Source organism: Teleopsis dalmanni, chromosome 2, assembly GCF_002237135.1.
Source record: "Teleopsis dalmanni isolate 2A chromosome 2, ASM223713v2, whole genome shotgun sequence".
Classification (NCBI taxonomy): Eukaryota; Metazoa; Arthropoda; class Insecta; order Diptera; family Diopsidae; genus Teleopsis; species Teleopsis dalmanni.
In genome coordinates, this window is record NC_051847.1 from 171,909,548 (window position 1) to 171,932,553 (window position 23,006).

At 27.3% G+C, this 23,006-nt stretch overlaps 2 protein-coding genes across 5 annotated transcripts in view; one reads left to right on the forward strand and one right to left on the reverse strand.

The window, feature by feature from the left end:
• The first annotated feature begins 41 nt into the window (after positions 1–41).
• LOC119681389 lies at positions 42–3,692 on the forward strand. The gene is made up of 9 exons (XM_038094565.1): positions 42–224; positions 366–565; positions 684–781; positions 835–945; positions 1,016–1,263; positions 1,330–2,006; positions 2,068–2,818; positions 2,871–3,109; positions 3,169–3,692. The coding sequence occupies exons 2-9, from the start codon at positions 368–370 to the stop codon at positions 3,604–3,606; spliced, it is 2,760 nt and encodes a 919-aa protein (XP_037950493.1). The 5' UTR covers positions 42–224; positions 366–367; the 3' UTR covers positions 3,607–3,692.
• Positions 3,693–8,088: 4,396 nt separating this feature from the next.
• LOC119686071 (elongation of very long chain fatty acids protein AAEL008004-like) overlaps positions 8,089–23,006 on the reverse strand; it is a 76,939-nt gene continuing 62,021 nt past the window's right edge. For 2 of the 4 annotated variants that reach the window (XM_038100527.1, XM_038100528.1), the window contains exons 4-10: positions 19,265–19,372; positions 16,774–16,857; positions 15,387–15,443; positions 13,341–13,446; positions 13,125–13,261; positions 12,900–13,055; positions 8,091–8,690 (exon numbers count right to left, since the gene is read on the reverse strand). In XM_038100527.1, coding sequence (XP_037956455.1) covers positions 8,334–8,690; positions 12,900–13,055; positions 13,125–13,261; positions 13,341–13,446; positions 15,387–15,443; positions 16,774–16,857; positions 19,265–19,372 — 1,005 coding nt within the window. In that variant the 3' untranslated portion in view covers positions 8,091–8,333. Of the gene's footprint in view, positions 8,691–12,899; positions 13,056–13,124; positions 13,262–13,340; positions 13,447–15,386; positions 15,444–16,773; positions 16,858–18,644; positions 18,726–19,264; positions 19,373–23,006 lie in introns of all 4 variants that reach the window. The other 2 variants (XM_038100531.1, XM_038100529.1) reach the window with 2 other exon arrangements.

Consider the following 23,006-nt stretch of genomic DNA (forward strand, 5'->3'; position numbering starts at 1 on the left):
AATAATCAAATGTCAAAAATTGTTAGTGCATCTCTTCTTTACTTCCATTTATTTACAGATTGTTTATATTGCTTTTCTTTTCATATTTTTACTACCTGTCAAATACGATATTGTTGCTCATTCCATCTTTCTCTAACAAATGTGCACGAGTTGGTGAACACCGCTCTATCTTACTGCTTTGAAATTTTTCGGCTGTTGTAGATAGTTTGGGGAGCTAAGCTGCTGTAAGTGAATCTGATGCAGAGATTTTATTATAAAATGCTATAAGTTTTTTTGTTTAAGTTGTCTTTCATTAAGCAAAAACCATTTACATATTGTTTAAATTAGTTAATTATTTTTTGTTTAATAACTTTTTTTGTATTTAGTCATGGACGCTAATCTTAGTACAAATGACTATACGCAATCAATATCGGCCTCCTCGTCGGAAGATGACGATGAAAGTTTTACTACTGCAACTGATAGTTGCTCAGATTCAGACTTAAGTACCCACTCTGAACTGAAATTCAATACTGAGGGATCACAACAGCGACAGCAAAATCTATGTGTTATGCTCAGAAATCGAGAAGTGAGTTTAATTTTAAACTTATTTAGTAACCCAATTAATTACTACAACAACAGCAAACCGTTGCAATAAATATTTAATTTTTAATTAAATCCTATGTTTTACTATTTTTAACTTTCAGTACAGTAGAACTACCCCCCAAGTACCACCTTACAATGAAGTGCCAAATAGGTTAAGATTTTGCCTCAAGGACGTTGTGCCACATGGTTTCGTGCAAGGGTATAATACTAAAAAAATATTCTAAAAACATATAATATTTGTAATTCCAACAGACATGTATTTATGGGTCTAAGTTCGTGTGGAAACTTTCTGCTGAGTTATAAGGTTCTCATAAAAGAGAATGCTACTCATCCTTACAGTTTCAATTTGAATTATAAATACACGTAAATATTACGTTTCTTAAATTCAGTTAAATTTAAAACAAAATGGTTTAAATTGTTTCATTTTTAATAGATTATATTTTTGGATATATCAACCACACCAACCAATCCGTACTTTTTATAAATGTTGTCTTTTCAACAATCGAGGAGTCGACAGTATAAAAAAGGTGACCATGACGCAGTGGAAATGTAGCGAACCGCGCGTGCTAATTGTGCATGGTGCTGCAGAAGCTGAAAATGAAGAGTCTTATATTACATACGTTAAAGTTCCTAAACTTGGCTGTTTAGATTGTAAAAAATTGCGAGAATTTGATGAAGGCGGTAAGTTGCAACTGTAAGAATATTGTTAATTTTGTATTAATTATTTAATACAATTTTGTTTAACAGCTTTTAAACGTTATGCTTTATGTTTAAAGTGTAATCTAACCGTACACACGAAATACTCAATCACAGAATCTGATCGAAAATTTGATTCTTACACAAATTTGATTTGCCCTGGGCGTATATTAATTTTAGCTAATGGATTTATACATATGTTACATATTGCTTTGGAGGACTCTCCTCCAGCCAATACGAATCAGTTATCAATACAGTGTCTGAACACTATTTCTTTGCCTTCAGTAGCACAAAAAGTGTGTTTATCGCATGAACTTCAGTCTAACTCAGACCGGCATTCCGTCCATTCCTCAGATGAAATAATTGGCTGTGACAATCAACATAATATTCTGGATAGTATTACTGCCGATTTTAGCGATGTAGAAACAGATTCTACACATTCAACGGGTAGTCGTAACAATAACGATTTACAACAACGCAACACGAGAATAATGGAGGGAAACAATTCAAATACTTCACATAAATCTTACGATGAAATTCTATTTACATGTAGTGGCAGTTCCACTTCAACTTCTGGTAGTGTGGCTGTAACGAGTAGTATCAATACTACATCGAGCCCCAAGAGTTTGATGCCAACAAAAGTTAACTTAGTCAAACCTAGTGGTAGGCGCAATCATCGAATTGTTACGAAGTCTTATCGTAATGGTGTTATAACAGTCGATATGCAAGTAAGTATAATAATAATATAATAATTAAGCTCAATTAACAATTAAATCAATTCCTAACTAGGCAGTTACATCAACGTCCACTACTTCTGCTGATAAATCCAATGCATATGAATTCTCTGAAGATAATGAGTTTTGTGAAAAAATTGCTATATTACGTAAACGACGTTTGGCTGATAAAAAATATGAGTTTTCTGAAGACAATTCCGAAAACATAATTCCATTTACTAAAATGCGTTCAGCAAGTAAATCTTATAGTGCACCTTTAAGTGGTGCTTTGTCAAGCACCAGCAATAGTCGCAATTCATATCACCGTCCTTCACCCACAAACTATCATTTTCATACATCTCCGTGCGCCTCTCCATCATCATCGCCGAGACCATCATCCAGTTTCGAGACACGACGTTGTACTCCTCCTCCTTTGCACAGAGCATCTCCAATATCTTTACAACAAGGTTTTCGTTCACCTCCATGTAGTTCTCCGGTAAGTGGTAGTATTATGCGCTCACCAAGCAGCCATTTACCACCACCACACTCACTTTCGCAAGCTACGCAACAAATGCTTAGTTTCAAACCATTAGGTACACTTTCGCCATTGCAAGTGTCAATGACGAAACGCAATTACATGGATCTAAGCGGCTCTATGTCTCCAAACAGTAGCGTACCATTTCTTTCACCACGACGCGAAGAATATCGCGTTGTGGAAATTCCTTTGCAAGGCAGTTCTATGCCAGAAAAGCCAGTTTGCACTAAGAAATTTAAAAGACGCTATGTCGAGGAAGACGATGCTGCTTCAGTTATAACAAGTGAAGAAGGTAAAATACCGCTTTTTTTATATATTTGCATCATTAAAAATTATCTATTTAGATGATTGTATTTCTCCTGGTTATCATACTTCATTGCCAGTAGAAGTACACGGATCCTGTTATTCCGAAATGCAGATGATATCTCAAACCACTTATCAGCAGCTTTGTTGCGCTAGTGTGGTCATTACTCAACACTCCTTTGACTTGGAAGCATTTTCATATTATGTGATTAGTACACTTTGTCAAAAGAATCAAAAGACCTACGATGTATTTTATGACTGGGCCTATGAAATAATTAACGTATGTACTGACTTACTATCATTTATAATCACTAATGTAAACTTTTATTTTGAATTTAGGTTTGTCCACTAAGTCATACTATTATTTGTGTGCTAATGGCTCAATTCGCTGCAACAGACCAGCTTCCATGTTCAAGCACAAACTGTTTTAATTGCTCTAGGAAATTAGATTGCATTTATCATCGACATAAATATGAGTGTCGTATACTTTTTTCATGGAATATGGAAACTGGCGTATGGGATATATTGGATTACGGTGAATTAATCGAATATAAAACCGTTAGTAAAGTACAACAAACTAAGAAAGTTACAGACGATTTAGCTTGCCGGGCAAAAAAGATTGCAAATGAATTAAGTACAAATTTAAAGAATATTCAAGATTACACATGCAATTTACGTGTGCTGGAATCAGATTTAAGGAAACCCAAATCTTACATAACTGATCTTGATAATATGTTGGAATTTTATTTAAAGAAGCCACAAAACAACGATAATTAAATTTTACTAAGCTTTTAATATGTTATACTCGTTATCTTAGCTCAAGTCATTTTAACACAAAAGACTATTAAGAATTTAATTTAAAGTGCGTATATTATATATAAATTGTATATAAATAATACTGCACAAGTACTGAGCGCTATATATATTATTATTATAAGTCTATCGATATGGTGATCAATATAATAGTCAAACTTTATCGATAATTCCTAATTCTTTAGTAGTTAGTTTTGATTGCATAAATTTTGAAATGCAAGTAAAAATGAATTTAGCGGTCATTGACGCTGTGATTATGGTTTTTTATTTTAATTTGAATATTTTTTACAAGTTCAATATAACGCTATCCTTTCAGTTTTGATTTAATTTAATCTTTATTGTTAGAAAAATTTAAAATAAAACGAGAGTGAGAAGAAAATTATGTTAACTAATGATTTTCTAAAATATTATGAGTTTACTCGTATAGTACTGAATAATTAATAATTATTAATAAATTAATAATTGTATAAAATAAATTTAATGTTCTTAAATATTTAATATCGTTTTGTTAAATATGTGAACTGTATTTTAATTTCAAACTAAATTGGCAAATTATTTAATAGGGGACGTTATATGTGAGAATTAGAAAAAGAAATGATGGGACAGAAAATAGTTTATTTATATTTTTTTAAAAAATCTCATTGGATACATAAAATATTAATAAAATAGTTATTTCATGAATGCTCGGTTAGCAGCAATATATAAATAAAAAGAAATATAATATAAATATATATATATAAAATATAACATAAATATATATAATAAATTACAAATATGAAAAAATAAAGATAAAATAATATTTGGAAAGCGCTTCAGCTGCAATTAATAGACAGTCTATTTGCTGTCTATATTGTTATTCATGGAATAATTAGTAGACTCATCAGCAATCACGGTAAACAGTTCTATAATGGCAACTTTACATTGCGTGCAAGCGCTTCAATTGCACATATACAAGTTCTAGGCTGCAGAGAAGTACTAGCAGGTTTCCAGGCGATTTCTTCTACTGTGGCGATTTCTTCTACAAAGGCGAATATATGAACAAACTTTAAACCAACTATATAAATGAATCACATTACTGAGATAGAGCCAATTATTAAGTATATAAAATATAATAGTATACATAAATATAAATATATATAGTATACAAAATATAATTTTATTCTCTTCATATAAACTTCAATAGTTGATATTGTTACTGTTGTAGACCGTATGGTTTCTCGGTGCTCTTATGTTGTACTGGAAAATGTGAAAGCAATTTGTTGTCGATTGCATGTATCTAAGGCATACATACCTAATCACTCCTGTATTCCGGATAATTGACCCTTAGATCTACCTCAATAATGTGGAAAAGTCTTACATATCGATTGATCTAAATAATAATCATTAATTTATTGCTTGCCATATTCTTAATCTGTTTGTTGTCTAAGGGACCTCCTAGAGAATTGTCTACACTTGTATAAAAACCTAATACCAAAATTGATCCTTTATAATTGAACTATTGAATTCGATTACACATTTACAATTTCCTTAATATTGGGATTTAGTGATCGATTTTTGTAAAATCATCTATTCTGTAAGACTTTTTGCATTTAGCTATATGTAGATTAAATTTATGTCTTAACATATCTGATCTTGTATAATCAGTATAAAAATTTGATCAATATAAAAAAGTGGCGTTAGACTATACTTTGGATATGTTATTAATTATCATTAATTTACAACTTTAAATATCTGAAGAATCAAACTATAGTGCTATACAATTAGTCTAAACTAATTGTATTTAAAAATTTAATATACAGTCAAACTTCCATAACTGGAACCAAAAACAGTGCACCAAGAGAGCAAATTACATACAATTCTGCTTCCATAACTCGAACTTCTATAACTCGAATTAAAATTTTATTCTGTGCCAATAGGAATATGAGAAAGTGCATTCTATAAATCGAATTTTTGTTTTAAGTATGAATCTATTTTGCTGTTAAGGGAAGTCGCTTTTTCCAAACCAAGTGTTTAATTTTTTCTTTCTCATGTTGCTTCTTTGTTCAAAAGCCAGTCGCTGGCAACGTGGTTTAAAGTAAATAAAATAACTTCCGATGCTACTCTTAACGATTATATTGAGCTTGACAATGAAATTTGTATATCAAGCTTGTATACAGATGACGATATTATTGAGCATTATATAGCTTCTGAAGACATCGACTGATGATTAGTCCAAATATTAAAAAATGATTAAAAACTACATTTTTGAATTGAAAAATTTTCTCCCAATAAATTTATTTTTATGCTGGTATTTATGAAGAAGTCCTGGCCCCCAAATATTAAAAATTCAACAACTCCTCATACGTAAATTTAAAATTAAATTTTTAGATTTAACAATTTCATCATTAGGCCTTTTCTTTTGTAAGCATGTCGCAAAAGAACAAATGATATAAGCATTACTTGCGATGGCAACTCTGGACTAAATGGAAATTTTGTTAGGCTTATATATGTAAAATATGTAATAAAATTTAAAATATCGAAAATGAATAATAATTCTTTGTAATTATTAGTAAGAATATTTTTTATTACATGATTGTAAATAAAATATGAATTTTCATGCCTTTTAATAGTAAAATAATAAATAGAAAAACTAACGTTTTTGTTACAAACAATGACAACACGAAATACGAATATCTTTCACAATAGATGAATTTTTAGTCTTGGCAACCATGCGATTTGAACTGCTTATTAGTTTAGCCAGCAGTGTTATTGTTTCATATGTTATTTTTAAAATAAGCAGTTGTTCTTTTGTGATATGCTTACAAAAGAAAAGACATTTTTTTAATATTATTATTATATTGCAGTATATTGCAGTTAATTTAAACATTAATCCTGGTGTTTCAAAACAATTTCTGGCCCATGTGCTTCAATTTTGGGGCCAGTTATTTTACGTTATGTTTAGGTCATAGTAGCATCCGGACCACAAGAGGTGAGGCTCATTTAAATTCTAGTCCCTACTTTAATTTGAATTATAAAAGATTTTTTAAATAATTTATTTCTATTTAAGTTTTCTTGATTAAAAACAGTTAAACATTTGTTTTCCATTTTCTTAAAGGACCTACATTTTAGTGCAAATAACAATATTAATACTAGAAAATTAAACAATAATATTGATCATTTTTATAAAAAAAATATTAATCGTTTTCAATAAAAACAAAACTAATCGTTTTTAATAAAAACAATATTAATCGTTTTTAATAAAAACATTAATAATCGTTTTCAATAACAACAATATTAATCGTTTTAAATAAAATCAATTTTTAAATAAAACAACAACTTTTATCATTATTTACCATTTTTTAAAATTCTTACCTTCGTAACGTATAGAAATAAATAAAAAAAATTATATTTACAATTTCGTTTTTGTTATTTATTGAAAAAAAAACATTCCACTCCACATTTTCGCCCTTATAATTTTTTGTTTTTTTTTTGTTTTGTATATCATTTTAAACATAATAAAATTTATAAGATAACTGTTCCAAAATGGCTTTCTCTGCATACAAAATTTGTATACCTAGAACTTATGACTAAAAGTAGTTACTTTACTGTTAAATTGTATTAATTAGTTTATATTATATATACCGATTTTACCTAAAAGTACATACAATAATGAATATTTTATATTTGGATTGTTCTTTTACTTTTAAATTTAATTGTATCTAATATTGATTCGTTCTCATAATAATTTGTTGCAATATTTAATTTTAATAAATTAATGAAAAAATGCTTTGCTTTGTATTTGAAAATGTTCTTTGAATGCGTATATTTTTTGGTTTATTTGTATTTTCAATGCATGATTTTTTTTATAATACAACACGGATTCTTACGTGCAAAATCTGGAGACAAATTATGCTTACGATTTTATTTTATATTTTTAATAAAAATGTTTTTTTCTTTCTTTTAATTAAAATTTGCAATGTATTTATATTTTACATATATAATTTTGTATGATCTTTATGAGTGAATCGGTGTATTTACTTATATAATAACAAGTTTTCAATGCATATTTTTTTTGTAATAATTAAAACTAATTTAATTATTTTAGAGTTTAAGTTAAACATTTTATAATTTTCTTTTTATGTAAAATTATTTAAATATTTTTATTAGCTTTGACTAACTTTGCGGCTGTAACTAGGATTGCTTTTACTTAAATATAATTCTTTCTATACAATTGCTAAAATTATTACATATATATGTAAATATATTTTTTTAACCTAGAAGTTTCTCATAATTTTATAATTTTTTTTTTAAATAAATTATATTTACTTGTATTTTTTTAAATATAAAATTTAAGTTTTGTACACATTGATGAACAGAAAAATACAAAAGAGTGTGGCGACAGCTTAAAAACAATAATAATAATTTAATTTTTTTTATATAAAGAATAAATTGTGTTAAAAGAAATATTAACAAAAAAAAAGTTCTTTTAAATAATAAAACTATACAAATTTTTTATTGTTTTTATTTTCTTCTGATTGCTGTCCTTAGGCAAACATATACAGACTTAGTTGTAAATGATTGCTGCTTGCTTGAACTTTTACAAAAACTTTGTTTTTCTTTTGAATTGTATATAAAATTATAATAGAAAAATTTATAGCATAATTTTTTATATAAATTTATTTCCTAGATTTTTTTGTAGCAGCGGCGTAATATTATTTTTGTATTTTTCGCTGCGTTAGTGTTGCAGGTAATTCGCCGCGTAGTTTAGAGCTGCCGTTGCTTGTGTTGTGTCCATTCGCCACCGTGCTGCCATTTTTGTATGCGCTACCATTCATATTGGTAGAGTTGCCATTTGCCTGTTTGTAGCCATTCTTTAAGCCATTGACTTTGCCATTTGCATGTCCATTAGCATGACCATTGGCTGTGCTTGTTTGCTGTGCTTGTTGATCATCAATAATCATGCACATACCATTCAGGGGTCCATAACCATTCGATTTAATTGGCTTGCTATCGCTATCACAGCCTTTTTCACGACGCTGCAAGAGGAACATGAAGAAGTTCTTGTATTCCTTTAATTTTTTCGTGTAATAACACACACAAAAGCATAAAACGAACGATGATCGTCACCACAGCACAGGTGCAAGACATAATAACAACACAAAGGTGACGTATGGAAAAACATGTGAAGCAGGAAAATGCGGATGCGTTTGATTGGTAATGAAAGCATTGATTTGTGGATTATTCAATTGAATTGAAGAATTGATTGATTAATTGAATTATCAATATTTGTTGTTGTGTATGCATAGTTTGTTATATAAAAATAGTTTCAACGTTGCACATATTGATTTATTGATTGATGCATATTAAGCCAGGCAATAATTATTACATAAAAAGAAATACAATTATTAATTAAATATTTTTTGGTTATAAATAAAATTTTAATATATTATGCTGTTAATAAAATAAAAAAAAATAAAAGAAATGGTAACATTGGATATTATATGGATATTATAGTAAATCACAAAATATGTTGATCGGACAAAATATGCTGCTCGAAAAGAAAGAGGAGTCAAAGAGGAGTGGACCTTTTAAAAGTGAGATTGGATTAGAGGACGAATGAGATTTAATTTAAAGTCAACCAAAATGAAGGCGGAGAAGCCTAGTCAATTCTGTGGGAGGGTTCAAAGATCAATTAGCTTCTACTTTGTGTAATTGTTGGCGTATGAAAACAGATCAGCAACATTGTAGGGGGTAAAATTGTAGTTGGAGCACATATTTAGAATTGATACATATATGCGTGAAGAATAACTGTTTAGCATATGATCATATCCTGATCTCAATTAAGTTAAAGCAGATCTTTCTGCACGAGAAAAGTATCATTCTACCTGGGAGGTATTATCATTCTACCTGGGCGGGGGCCTATTAAGAATTTTGTTGCAGTACAATAATAGTTTCGTAGAGGATACTGCATCTGCATGGAGAGCTTATAAAATTTCGCGGCTTAAATAAAATAGTTACGGCTAGAAAGGTTGTTGTTTCAACCTTAAAGAAAGGTTCAATACCTACTGGTTGAAAATGACATTTGTTAGATATATTGGTCTTTGACAGGTTAAAAATATTATAAATAAATTATTTGAAATAAAATCATTTTTGGAAAAGTTATTAAAGTTTTGATTGTTTCTCTGCAATAGTGAAATATAGTAGTACATTTTTTTTAATGAATTACTTAGTTTAATTAAATTAATTAAAAATAAATTACTTAACTTCTAAAATATTTGAAATATTTTAGTCATTTCCGCTGATAAAAGCTAGAGGAATTGTTGAAGATGATTCGCAAAAAAATATTTCACAAAAAAACAGTTAAATATAAATTGGAAACTCTCAAAATGTGCTTCTCTTAAATAAGCAGCCGCTTCTCTTAATAAAAGGCCGCTTTGTGCTCAAATAGAAGTGTGCGCAAGTTTTGTGGAGTTTTTTTATATTAATTTTAATTTGATAAAAAAAAACGGTATAAATCACTGAGTGATATGAGGAAAGCTGCTGAAGAGTATGCTGCGCAGATTTGATTTGATAGCTTTCCGAGTGAAATGATGTAATATTCAATAAAGCCACAGATGAAGTATGAAGTAACTTTCACTTGTCTTATATTACCTTTTTTTTGGTTTTCTATTTTATTTTTTTATTTATTTAATTTGTTTTTGTGTTAATGCACTCGCTTAACACAATGAGCGCTGCGCGCATGCGCCGGTCCTGCTTTAATAGACAGGCGAACAAATGAATAGACAGACAAATGTACTATTGGTAAGTTAAAACTGTGTTTATGTTAGTTGAACATAACCACACACACGAGCATTTATTGCTTGAGAAGACTCACCTAGTTACCTTAATACCGCATGAATGTTGCGCGGGCAGGGAGACTATGGCGAAATCACGTTAATGAATTTGGTTCACAGAAGAAAAAAAATTATTTTTTAATAAAATGAAATAAAAGTGTGCAATAATCCAACGAATTACATGAGCTTTCTGGGTTATTGCAGTGTTGTTGTTGGTAGCTTTGGGTGTTGCACAGCAGTGCGGTAGGCAGACAGGCAGGTAATCATTAATATATTTACTTTATTTGTTATGTTTGAAGAGTGGGGCTTATCAACAAGTCAGCATAAAAAATGGCTCATATCGATGACATAAGATGCTCTCAACTTTTTGGCAATTAAATATGCAATAAACAATGGTGTTATTGTCATTGTTGTTGTTGTGGTTTGGTTGAGAATTTTTTTTAGTGGCTATCTGTCGTTAGGTGGGTAAACTCATTTCATAAACTTATTTTCATTATCATGGACGGATGGGACGAAATGAACAACGAGTGACAGAAGGTTGAACAATGAAAGTGACTAAGAGTGTGACTGACGTTGTTCCCATTGTTTTATTGGTGAGCGCCAAAAGTGATGTCTTTTTTGTTTTATTTTTTCTTGTCACAACGTGGGAATTTCGTGGCTTAAATATTTTAGCTTTAATTTATTTTTTTTTGATTTCGATTTTGGTATCTGGTATCTGGTATCTTTTGTTTTCAATTGAGATTACAAGATTTCTTGACGCAATGTGTCGATTTGTTTGCTTTGGCGATAATTTGTTGTTTTGTGGTTGTTAAAATATGGCTGGAAGCATTTTTGAAGGCTGTTTGCAATCTATTAGTATTATTAATATGCAAACAAAAATATTTTTTTTTTGTAATATTTTAAGCATTTAAATTGCAATAGTAAATACAAGTTTTCAATTGACGTGAACATTATATGATGAAGCACATTTCACCTACGTTGAGTTTGCTAGAAAAGGTATTTTAAGAATACTGAATCACGTAAGGTCGTGAAAAAAACATGTGAAATTTTCTAGTTTGCAGTCATACAAAATAGAAATGGGAATTTCATTAGAATCTGATAAACAAATATTTAATTTATCAATCATCAGTAGGTTTTACGTAAGAAATTATATTAATCATAGGTAAGAACTGAATGGACGTATGGATAACAATCCTATAAGGTATGAATTACCAATTATTAAGCCTTTATAATCAAAAACCTCTCGACATTAATTACTAAAGTAACTAAATCAGACATACAAAATGTTCTGATTTCTAAATGGACCCTTTTTTTTATAAATGTACCTTTCACACAAATACTTATCTTAAAAATCCGTATTTAGTTTAAAAAAATTACAATAATTTACTTGCAACGCATATAAGATCCCTGCGGGCTTTAACAATACAACTGCTCCTGGAATCGCAATTTATATATCGCACTACCCGCTCTATAATCAATTTTGTACGTATAAACAATATTTTTAGCACACAAAAAATAACATCGTTGCTTTTGTAAATATATTGTTTTTTTAATGTAGTTTTTGCGGTTGTATGAATACAAAAACAATAAGCCTGCGCTTACGAACTCAGCTCAAATAAATATATTATGTGGGGAAAGAATAGAATAAGATAAAATCTGAAAATTAAATTAACATTTAGTAAATAAATGTTGTAATGATAAATAGCTACCTTTGTTGCTATCGAAAAGGAATATGCGAAAATGGGCTTAGCGGCGAATAAGGGCAAATCTAAGTATATGTCGGATATTGGTAGAAATGTTTGTCGCTTGGACGCCGAGCTGGTATTTGGCGACTGTACTTTCAAAACTCACACGGATTTCATCTATCTTGACAACGCCGTAACAAACAACAATGATGTCAACCTAAAAATCAGACGAAGAATCACCATTGTCAATAGATGCTCAGTAGGTAATTAGGATGTAGAGCTCTCTTTCGATAAACAAAGCCTACGCTCCATCGAAAAAGGCGCTCGGAGGGAAAGTTGGAGGAAGAAAGTGTAAAGGTTTACCCCTTGGAATGATCAAGTTGAGGAAACACTAGCCGCGTTAGATTACGAGTCTACAAAGATACGAATGCAGTAGAGGCGCTTCAAAAGACATTCTGCGGTAACGGCTTCTTGTGGCCATTTAAGTAAGCAAATATGGAAGTAAATGCTATTTTTTAAGTTCCGACTTTAATTGTCGTATGGCAATAGTAATACAATTTGTAAAAATCTACTAAGCATAGAGATATACTCCTCTAATTTGTTAGGATTCTAATAATTATTATTAGTTTTATTTTAATAACGAATAACTTAAAAAAAAATTGTTAAAATTAATTTTATATAATGACAGATAAATATAACAACGAATAACAGAAACAACATAAGATGACAGCATACATATGACGTGTTACGTGATACATACCGTGCGACGACCCTTGTAAGCTGCCTTATAGAATTCATTAAATAGGAAGAAGAACATAACTGCATGCATACCGATCCACCAGACGAAAGCCTTTGGATAATTGCAATCGATAAAAAGCAATTGGAAGGCGTGTACCATAATCAAAATAAATTGAACCTAGAGAAAATAAATTTAAATTATATTTTTTATTGCATATATAAATTAAAATCTATTTTATATACTTACCATTTGGAAAGTGGTCAAATACTTTTTCCACCACAAATATTTCTGATATTGTGGTCCCATGGCCGAGAACATATAGTACGTGTACATAACAATGTGTACAAATGTATTAAGCAGACCAAAGAATGTACTATGACCACCTTAAGCGTTTAATTAAAAGATTATTATTATAGTGTAATCAATTAAGGATTATAGTGTTTGTTAATAGTGTTATTTTACCTGGTGTGAATTTAACGCCAAACCATACCGACATAGGCATGCAACCATGATGAATTACATGAAGCGTTGTGACTTGACTTGTCTTTTTTCTCAAAACAAAGAAAATCTTTAAATAATAAGTAAAATAAAGTTATTCATTTTTACCTATCATAATCATATAATAATTTAACACATATTAACTTATAAGGTGCCATAAATATCGTCATGCAAAAAGTATTTAAAAAGTAACAAATATATACATTTAGAAGTAAATGTAGATTTTTGTTAAATCTAGAAAATTTTTTTTTAGATATGCTAAAAAACAAAACTCTGAAGTTTATTGAACTTGTTTAAAAATTTCTGACTTATTTTGCATACATTATATTAATATTGTCTCAAAATTTGCACACCTTTTAGCTTATTAAGTCTATCTTTTGAAAATGTTTTGCAATAAATTATTCAAATGCAAATACGTATGCAAATAAAATTCTTTGTTTCTAGACACAAGTTCAAGGCAGAAAATATTTATATATTAACCTGAATTTAACAAACTCATAAACTTATTCCATATAATAAATTTAATGCTTAATAGGATTTACATTTAATAGTATGATTTGAAGATACAGGTGTAGCTATCGAATTTCAAATGCAAATGCTTTTTTGTTTTGTTGAAAACTAAATATAATATCTATGATATCTAAATTAGGTTTCTCCATCGTTTCTATAATATATTAACCAATTCTATTTCGGAATAACGTGAATGAAATTAATAACCGAAACATCAGAAAACGAATAGAATGAAGTTCTAAAACAGAATCTTTTGAACAAGGATACAAGACCCATGGTTCAGGTTTCTTCACAGAGTTCATAAAGTATTAACTATCAGATGGTATAATACTAGATTACTAAATAGTAAGCCGATATTTATAAAAGTATTTTGTTAATATATTCTTTTTTCTCGGTATAAAATAATACTACATATGATATCTCAAAGCTTGTATTGAGTCGAGAATGGATTTTTTATTAAATTATGGATAATTTATTTAAGCCTCTTGCAAAAGAAAAACGCTAATTTGTGGATTAGAATAAATTGAGAAAAACGTTGGTATATAAGAAATAGAGATATATAATATGTATAAAATAAAGATCGTATATAATTTATATAAACGAGTATACACACATATATACAGATATACATTTATATGCACCTCTTTCCTGTTGTAAGTGATAACTACCGCTTGGTCGACGTAGTTAACAAGTCGCATCTGGTCATATCTTTGTTCTACTTTAAATATTTGCATATAATCGTTAACTCCACATGATATAGATTTTTATTATATTAAATTTATTGCAGATTACTTAACAAAAATTATTTGAAGATGAAAGGTTTCTTGAAGAAAGACAAGAAAGAGAGAAACTTTCAAACATGTTTCTAAATTTATGAGCTATATTTAAATATATACTGATCAAGCTGACTTTTAGGATACTGGTTGTTGTGTATAAATTATGTTTAAGTACCAACTTTGAGGTACATAACATACATCATAAAATAAAAATTTTTTTTTTGGTAAAAGCAATTGTCTGAATCTGAAGTTCATTTAGCAACTATATCTATAAATTTAAATATATATAAATTAATTAAAAATTTTTTTATTTATAATCGTATCTGTTGTCATTTATTTTAAATGGCAGTTATAGGATATAGTACTTCGATTTCTGTTAATCTGACAAATGAGCAAGTTTTACTCCCAAATTACTCAAATTGAGAAATAAATTGAACTGAAAAAAAAAGACGCATATAGCTAAATAAACTGATCAAGAATATATATACTTTATGGGGTCTGTGACATTTGCTTCAAAAAGAAATTCTTGTCAAACGACAAGAACCTTTATTACGCGAAAAGGTTATAAAAATATATAGCTTATAGTTTCAAATTCAAAGTTATACTAAACTATTTAATAATTTTATTTTTTTTGTAAATTATTTCATACTTTTACTTTTACTTTTGACTTATAGATTGATTACTTAAAAAACTATTTAAATTTTATATTAAAATTTATACTTACTGTGTCCAAGAATTCAGTAAACTTAGAGAAGTAGTACCACCAACAGGCATGAACCATCTATTTTCAGCAGCGATAAGTATATAAAATTACATATTAATATACAGGAAATATTTTAAAAAATAGTAAATTTATAAAAGCAGAAATAAACGAAATTGTTACATTTTATATTAATATCATTATTAAGTATTATAGATATAATATTATGTGATATACAATATTCTGTGCTCATATGTATTTTTAAAAATAAACTTTATATGAATTAATTTAATCTGTATTATATTTAAATTAGTACAGATTAATACAGAAATTAATATACGATACAATTTTATTATAAATTTTTGAATTTAATCAATGAAATTTTAAAAATAAATAATTTACAATTTATTATAGAATTTTCTAGGATTTAATAAAAAATTTAATTTGATAGTTTTTTTTATCATAAATACATTAAGTATTTAAAAATAAAAAAATATGCAAATATTTTAATGTTTTATTATTGTATTAAAAGTTTATTTTTATACTTTAGTAACACAATAACATTTATTTTTACTTTAAATAAAATTATAAAGACGTGCATAAATAAAATCGTATTTTGCAAAAACTAAATAATGAATTAATAAATTAATACACTATAAAACTGATACAAAACTTTAAAACAATATTGAATATTAATTGCAACTTGAAGAAAAAACTTTTTTTATATTTTATTTTAAAATATATTCAAAAACTGCGGCTCTCTCGAAATATTTAAAAAATTAAAAAAAATCATATATATATTTACCAGCACTTAATTAAAATTATAAAAGAATTTACAATTAATCAAAAAATTATTAAACCATGCAATATAAAATTTATATACAAAAGAAAATTTTTTAAATTATTGTTTATATATATCAAAAAATAAAGAAATAAAAATTAATAAAAAAAACCAATTAAGTATTAAATATTAATATTTTAAAATTTTAAACTCGCACCAGTACAAAATTAAATTACTTATATATATTTACAATTTTTCATATTTTTTGTTTCATAACTCTTATTATTTTAAATTTTTTAAATTTTTTTAAATTATAAACTAAAAATAGGTGCGAAATAGGACTGTTCAGTCAGAGCGAAACATAATTTCACATCTTCTTTATATTTGGCAAAAGTTTTTATGTTAGTTACAATTAAAATTATTTCATTTAAAATAAAAGGACAAAAAATTAAAATTTATATAATAAAAATAAATTTTTACATGGAAAGGGTTGGAACAAACATGCAGGCTTTTGGGAGATAAGCAAACTGCCGTGCAAAAAATTTGGCAGTTAACCAAAAAAGTTCAACAAAAATCAGTTACTAAATAAAGAAATTCACTGTTTCTTCGTATAAAATTGTTATCACGTACCCTTAATGTTCTAGGGTTATTGCTATAGTCAACTGGCTGACATCGGAAGTTATAATGTCCTGTTAGCCAACCGGATATACCTATCTGCAAATGTAGAAAATATTTTTGTTTTGTGTATTTCATTTTTGACGATTTTGATTGAAAATGATTTCGAACGATGAAACAATGTATTGATGATTGATTTTTGATTGATATCTTTAAGTGAAATCCATCACTTTTTCCTTATTGAAAATAAATGTCCCTCTTTAGCTCTTAAGCTAAATGTATAAAATATTTAAAATTTTTTTATATATTATTTAAAGCCACACACTTGATATCTGAAGATGCGTATGATTAAAATTTTAAGCACACAACTTGCAAATAATTTAAAAAAAAAGTTTAATACAGTTTTTCTGTGGTCCAAATTTTACAAATATCATACATATAAACAAAATATACAGATAATTAAATAAAGGGTTTTTTTTTAAGTCCTGATTTGGCAGTACTGTTTTAGTGATAGGTGTCAAACAAAATTACCATCTAAGACAACATAATTTTCATTTAACGTTAACTATTTTACAATATAAACCGTTTAACAACCACAGAACATGTTAAAATTCTGGTAAATTACTATAAAAATGATTATAATTTTTCCACTGAATTATCAAATTCTCTTCAGTGATCAGACTCAGCGTTTCTTAATTTTTTTTTAATACACCTAACTTAAGGATTTAAAATATTTCGATGTCTCCTCTACGTAACATAACCAAAGAGCGTTGGGAACTTTTCCCATACAATGCTTTCTCCTTTGCACTAACAATCCTATCTTAGTTTGTGAAATTATAATGCAAATTAATGTCTTCTTTAACCTAATTTCAAACTCAACCTAATCTGTGAGGCGTACGTTCTATGTTAAGAAATATAGCATTAGGGAAATATTTAAGTAAATTTAGTTATGGTCGGTTATGGTTTGTTTTTAAATGAAGTTTATTAATCAAATAAGCAGTTTCGCAAATAATCAATTTTTCGAATACATTTGTATATATTAGCTTTAATTTATTGATTTCACATTAAATTTTAATTATTTTAAAACTTCTGAAATTGATTATTAAAAAATTAGTATGAAAGAAATTTGTTTTATTATTCACATATAGAAAAACTATTAACTGAAGATGTCTAAGTATCAATACTTTATAAAATGGACCACGAGAATTGCATTAAGCATAGCGATACGATTATTAAATAAATTTAATTTAATGTTTAATAAAAAAAAAAATATTAATATTAAAAATATGTTTTTATGTTAAAAATAGATAATTATAAAAAGAAAGCAGCGAAGGAATAGTGTGAGTGAGTTTTGTATTTATCTGTATTGGATAGTTAAGCTGCTCACTTCACTTCACTTCAGTTTTAGAACGCTTGCTAGAACTACACTTATTTCAGTTAAAAAAATTTGTTAGGTCTTAATATATAAAATCATGATGATGAAAATATTTTAATTTTTACAAAAAAATGATGCAATCTGCACCTGACAGTTATGACATTAAATCGAAATTACAGGTGACTTTTAATTTTTATTGCAAATGATGAGAAACATTTTTACTACAAAAATTTGAAATTTCATTTTCAATTTAAGATTTTGTAGTATTTAACTTTGAAATGAGAAGAAGCAAAGCTATATCGTTATGATGATTGTATGTAGTATGTTCTATTTTATTTGAGCCCTTTTGGAGTCAATAATTTCGTTCCGAGAGTGCGCAGCATATATTCCCATAGGAAAGAACAGTTGATCGTTTTAATAATTTAATTTCTTTCTTTTCTTAATCGCATGTCTTTGCCGGCAATCCTTAAAATACTTAGGAAAAGTATTTTAATATCTTATTTGGACTTACTCTCTTTGTGACGGGACTATCACTATAATCCACAGGCTGACAACGAAAACTGTAATGACCCCACCAGCCGCCCATTAAACACTAAAATGCGGCAAATATTTAATAGTTGTGTTTTAAAAAATATATAATAATAAAAAACAAATAATATAATAATATAAGTGTAAATTTATAATAAAATAAAATAATACAAAATTAAAAAAAGAATACAAATTATATTGGAAATGATGACAGTTGATAAAATAACAGCGATTAACAAATATTAACGCAGGATGAACACATTAGAAATAGATAGTTTAAGCAGCTGTAGCTGAGAGGAATTAAATTTAAACAAATATGTTAAAAGTGTTTATAATGATAAATAAAATATGATGTACAACAAAGAACGACTGAAAAATTACATTTTTTGTTTTTAAAAATTATTTATGTTTTCTCATTTTTTTTTTTAAATTTTAAGAAGCCAAAGGGAAAAATTTATTATCAATCGTTATTGGTACAAACTAAAAAACACAATAATTTCAACAATTTGAAGAACTTTTAGTATGTAGAGTATCCGCTATTAGCAAAGTATGAGCTGAAATTTGAGTTTAGATTGAAATTTCATAATTAGAAAGTATACACACCTCATAAAATAGCCATGCGCTGAATATCACCTGTATTGCATTATATACTACCAATGTGTTTTGTAATCGGAATGGTTTACGATTTTCCATTAATCGTGGTCCAAGCACCTATGAATAAAAATAATACAAACAAAGTTAATTAAATATATATATGTGTGTGTACATATGATAATTCAAATAAAATACTTAAAAAATTTTCCTTCAATTATGGATGTTAGGTAATATATTAATCAGTATCAAATATTTATAGAGTTTTTAAATATATAACATTATATATAATATTAGCCTTATATTATTTATGACTAAAATCTATCTAACTGTATATAAGTTATGTTTTACAAGTATTTTCTACGGCTTATCTACGGCTCTAATCAAATTTATAAAAAAATTACCCATAAACCATATCTGCTTTAAACCACTAAATCAGGGAATTAAGTCAAACCTCTTTGAAGTACTTGCAGGTGTTAAAAATTATATGGATATTCATTTAAGCTTTTATCAAAAAATATAAAAGCCTATTTGTGCGGTAATGCAGGTTAGTAGCAAATTTAAAATGATATGTTCGTTTTAATATATAATACATTTTTAGTAGACATATATAGAAAACACGTTTTTTTGGGTTCTTTTACAATTTTTTAATTAATTTTTTCTTTATCGTAAATAATTTTTATTATATATTAGTTTTATTACGAACTAAAATTGTCATGTGTCAGCACTAATCAATTTGGCATTTCAGATAAGATTCATCATAAAGTTGCCTTATCAAAATATTTAACAAAATAGAAATTGCAGACAACATAAACAATTTATAATTTTACAAATTTGTTATGAGTAATAAAAATAATTATAAAAAAAATTAATTTCTTTAATTAAATATTAAATAAATATTACTGAAAGAAAATAATAAATGAATAAAGGAAGCCTAATATAGCGGTGTGTGCGTTGAATCAAATTGACGAAACTTAATGAATTTTTTGGTACCGCATTTATTTAGTCAAATAGTGCATATAAGTGTGCGAATTGAATGGTGTGTACTAAATTGCATGAGGTGCACGCAAAATGTCAATAATTTAGAATAAAATAATATTTATTTTAAATAAAATAGACGATCAGCTTTTTAGAATCACCTATAGTATTTTTATGTTTAATATTATCAAATATATGCTTACATTATTAAATGAAACTGGTAAAACTATAAGAAACAAATATTTACATAAGCATGATAAAGACTCATACAATTAAGAAAATATATACAAAAGGTCATAGTGCCATACTGTTAAAAGTTCGAACTAAACATAATTAATTTTTTTATGATGAATGTTGTGTTTCATAAGCATTATCTAATTTATTACTAAACAGCTTACGAAAATATTAAATAGTTAAGACGCAAATTTGTTTGAATTTGGTCTTTGAACAAAAGAGTTTGACTTTCCATTGCCTTATCAGAAGAATTTAGTTAATTTTTGCTGCAATTTAGTTTAAATCGCAATCAGAAGAATTTAGTTAATTTTTGCTGCAATTTAGTTTAAATCGCACGGAGCCTAAAGAAGTATAAAAGTTTAGTTAATTTGAGCTAAATCAAATTTTCTTAAGGATTTCATGCACTGCATTTATTTAGCGGTATATTTAAAAGAATTATGTAAATTGACTTTTGACATTTAATGCCATTTATTGTAGTCACAACAAAAAAGCCTTTAAAACTCAAATAAGGCTTTGGGTCAGTTGGTTAAGGAGCGCTAACTCTGAGTTTCAAATTTGGCAGGACATGAGTTCGATTCCTGGTACTTGCAGTCTCAAAAAAAATTATTTATGAATAATTAAATACAATAATTATTTCCAAGACTACCGATGATGGGTATTTGGCAATACTCCAAACATCTGTATGGTCAGTCATAAATTCAATTAATTAAAATAATATAAAATGAATTTCGATTGTAGTTCACTACTGTTCGAAAAACCTCTTTATATTGTATATGTATATAGTGTATGAACTAAATATTTCTATATATCAAAGTAATATTTTATTTGACAGTTAAAAATAGTCAAAAATACGTTAAAACTACAGTGTTGTAATGGAAGAGCGTGCACATCCAATTATCATGATCTTCATCATCTGGGTAACTAATGTATTATTGTTTAACGATCATATGCTCTATAACAAAATTGTACAATATATCGAATACCAATGAAACACTGAAGCAATTAATTAGTTTCTTTAATTTCTAATGTACACTTTAAATTTGTAATTTAACACTTCAAATTAGAGAATTAAATTTAATATAATAGTTTAGGTTAAAAAAACAAAACTATTGGTACGTTATGCTAAGAAAAATACAGTATTATAGCAACTCTTATTACTTGGTATATATAATAATTTAATATAATATGTGGTTTTAAATATTTGTGTATAGATTATGTAATTTAGGATGTGTTGTTTTGATATGGATCAAGGCTGATAATTACCAAAATTGTAATTAAGTACAGATATTTTTATTAAAAATATAAAAAAATTAAAATTTACTTAGAAAAATTATTTTATTAATAAATAGAAACTTAATTAAATTAAAAAAATTTTAAGAAAATAATTACTTTTAGTATGTAATCTGCTTTATTTACTATATTTTAGGCAGTAGATACAGAGAATAGTTTATTCCACTAGTCAGAAAACTCACAAGATTTTACGGAAAAGGCCTAATGCCAATATAGTACCCCAATTGAATTTCAGGAAGTATTATTAATTCGCATTCTATTTTTGTTCAGATACTAAGTCTGCAACTTATTTAACATCTTCAGTGCTTAGACAAGAGGCCCTTTCCCAAGTACACTTCTGTTAAAAATATTATTAATTGATCTATCTATTCCAGTTCAAGAAATTAGTCAACTACAATTTGAAATTTGAAGTTTTTAGGATAAAAATCCTATAGAATCCTATAGATAAATTAATAATTTAAATGCATTTATCCTGATAACAGGCCTTTTCTTTTGTAAACATATCACAAAAGAACAACTGCTTATTTTGAAAATAACATGAAACAACAACACTAGGGCTTTTCTTTTGTAAGCATGTCGCAAAAGAACAAATAGAATAAGCATTACTTTCGATGGCAACTCTGGACAAAATGGAGATTCAGTTAGGATTGTAATATGTAATAAAATTTAAAGTTGAAATTTCAAAAATAAATAACAAATCTTTGTGATTATTGGTGAGAATATTTTTTTCATATGATTTTGAATAAAATAAAATTTTTCATGCCCTTATTTCATAATAAATAGTAAAAATTACGTATTCGTTACGAACAATAAGACACGAAATAATTAACGAAATCATTCATTGACAGTTAACTGGAAATTTCGTATAAACTTCCAAAACTCGTTCACAATAGTCGAATTTTTAGTCTTGGCAACCATGTGATTTTAGTTGCTTATGTTATTAATTAAACAGTTTCAAAAAGGTTGAACTAAATAAGCCAGCAATGTTGTTGTTTCAAGTATTATTTTTAAAATAAACGGTTGTTCTTTTGTGATATGCGTACAAACGAAAACCCTATATCTAACACATTTTAATCAAACTGCCATGGTAAAATGTGCGTCAACTTGATATAATAATTTTGTTATATAAAATTGGTAAAATATCAAATAATTGTTTTTAATAAATAATTTTTTTTTTCCCGTAAGTTTTAGTATTAGTGATAATATTAAACTAAGTTTCTTAGTTTATTTAAATATGAAAATTGATATTTTC

What these genes read in the sequence shown, in the direction of transcription:
- LOC119681389 (XM_038094565.1), top strand. Translation starts at nt 368, where the DNA reads ATGGACGCTAATCTTAGTACAAATGACTATACGCAATCAATATCGGCC. An exon ending in TTATGCTCAGAAATCGAGAA is followed by an intron (nt 566 to 683) that starts GTGAGTTTAATT and finishes TTTAACTTTCAG; the next exon opens with TACAGTAGAACTACCCCCCA. An exon ending in GCGAGAATTTGATGAAGGCG is followed by an intron (nt 1,264 to 1,329) that starts GTAAGTTGCAAC and finishes TTTGTTTAACAG; the next exon opens with CTTTTAAACGTTATGCTTTA.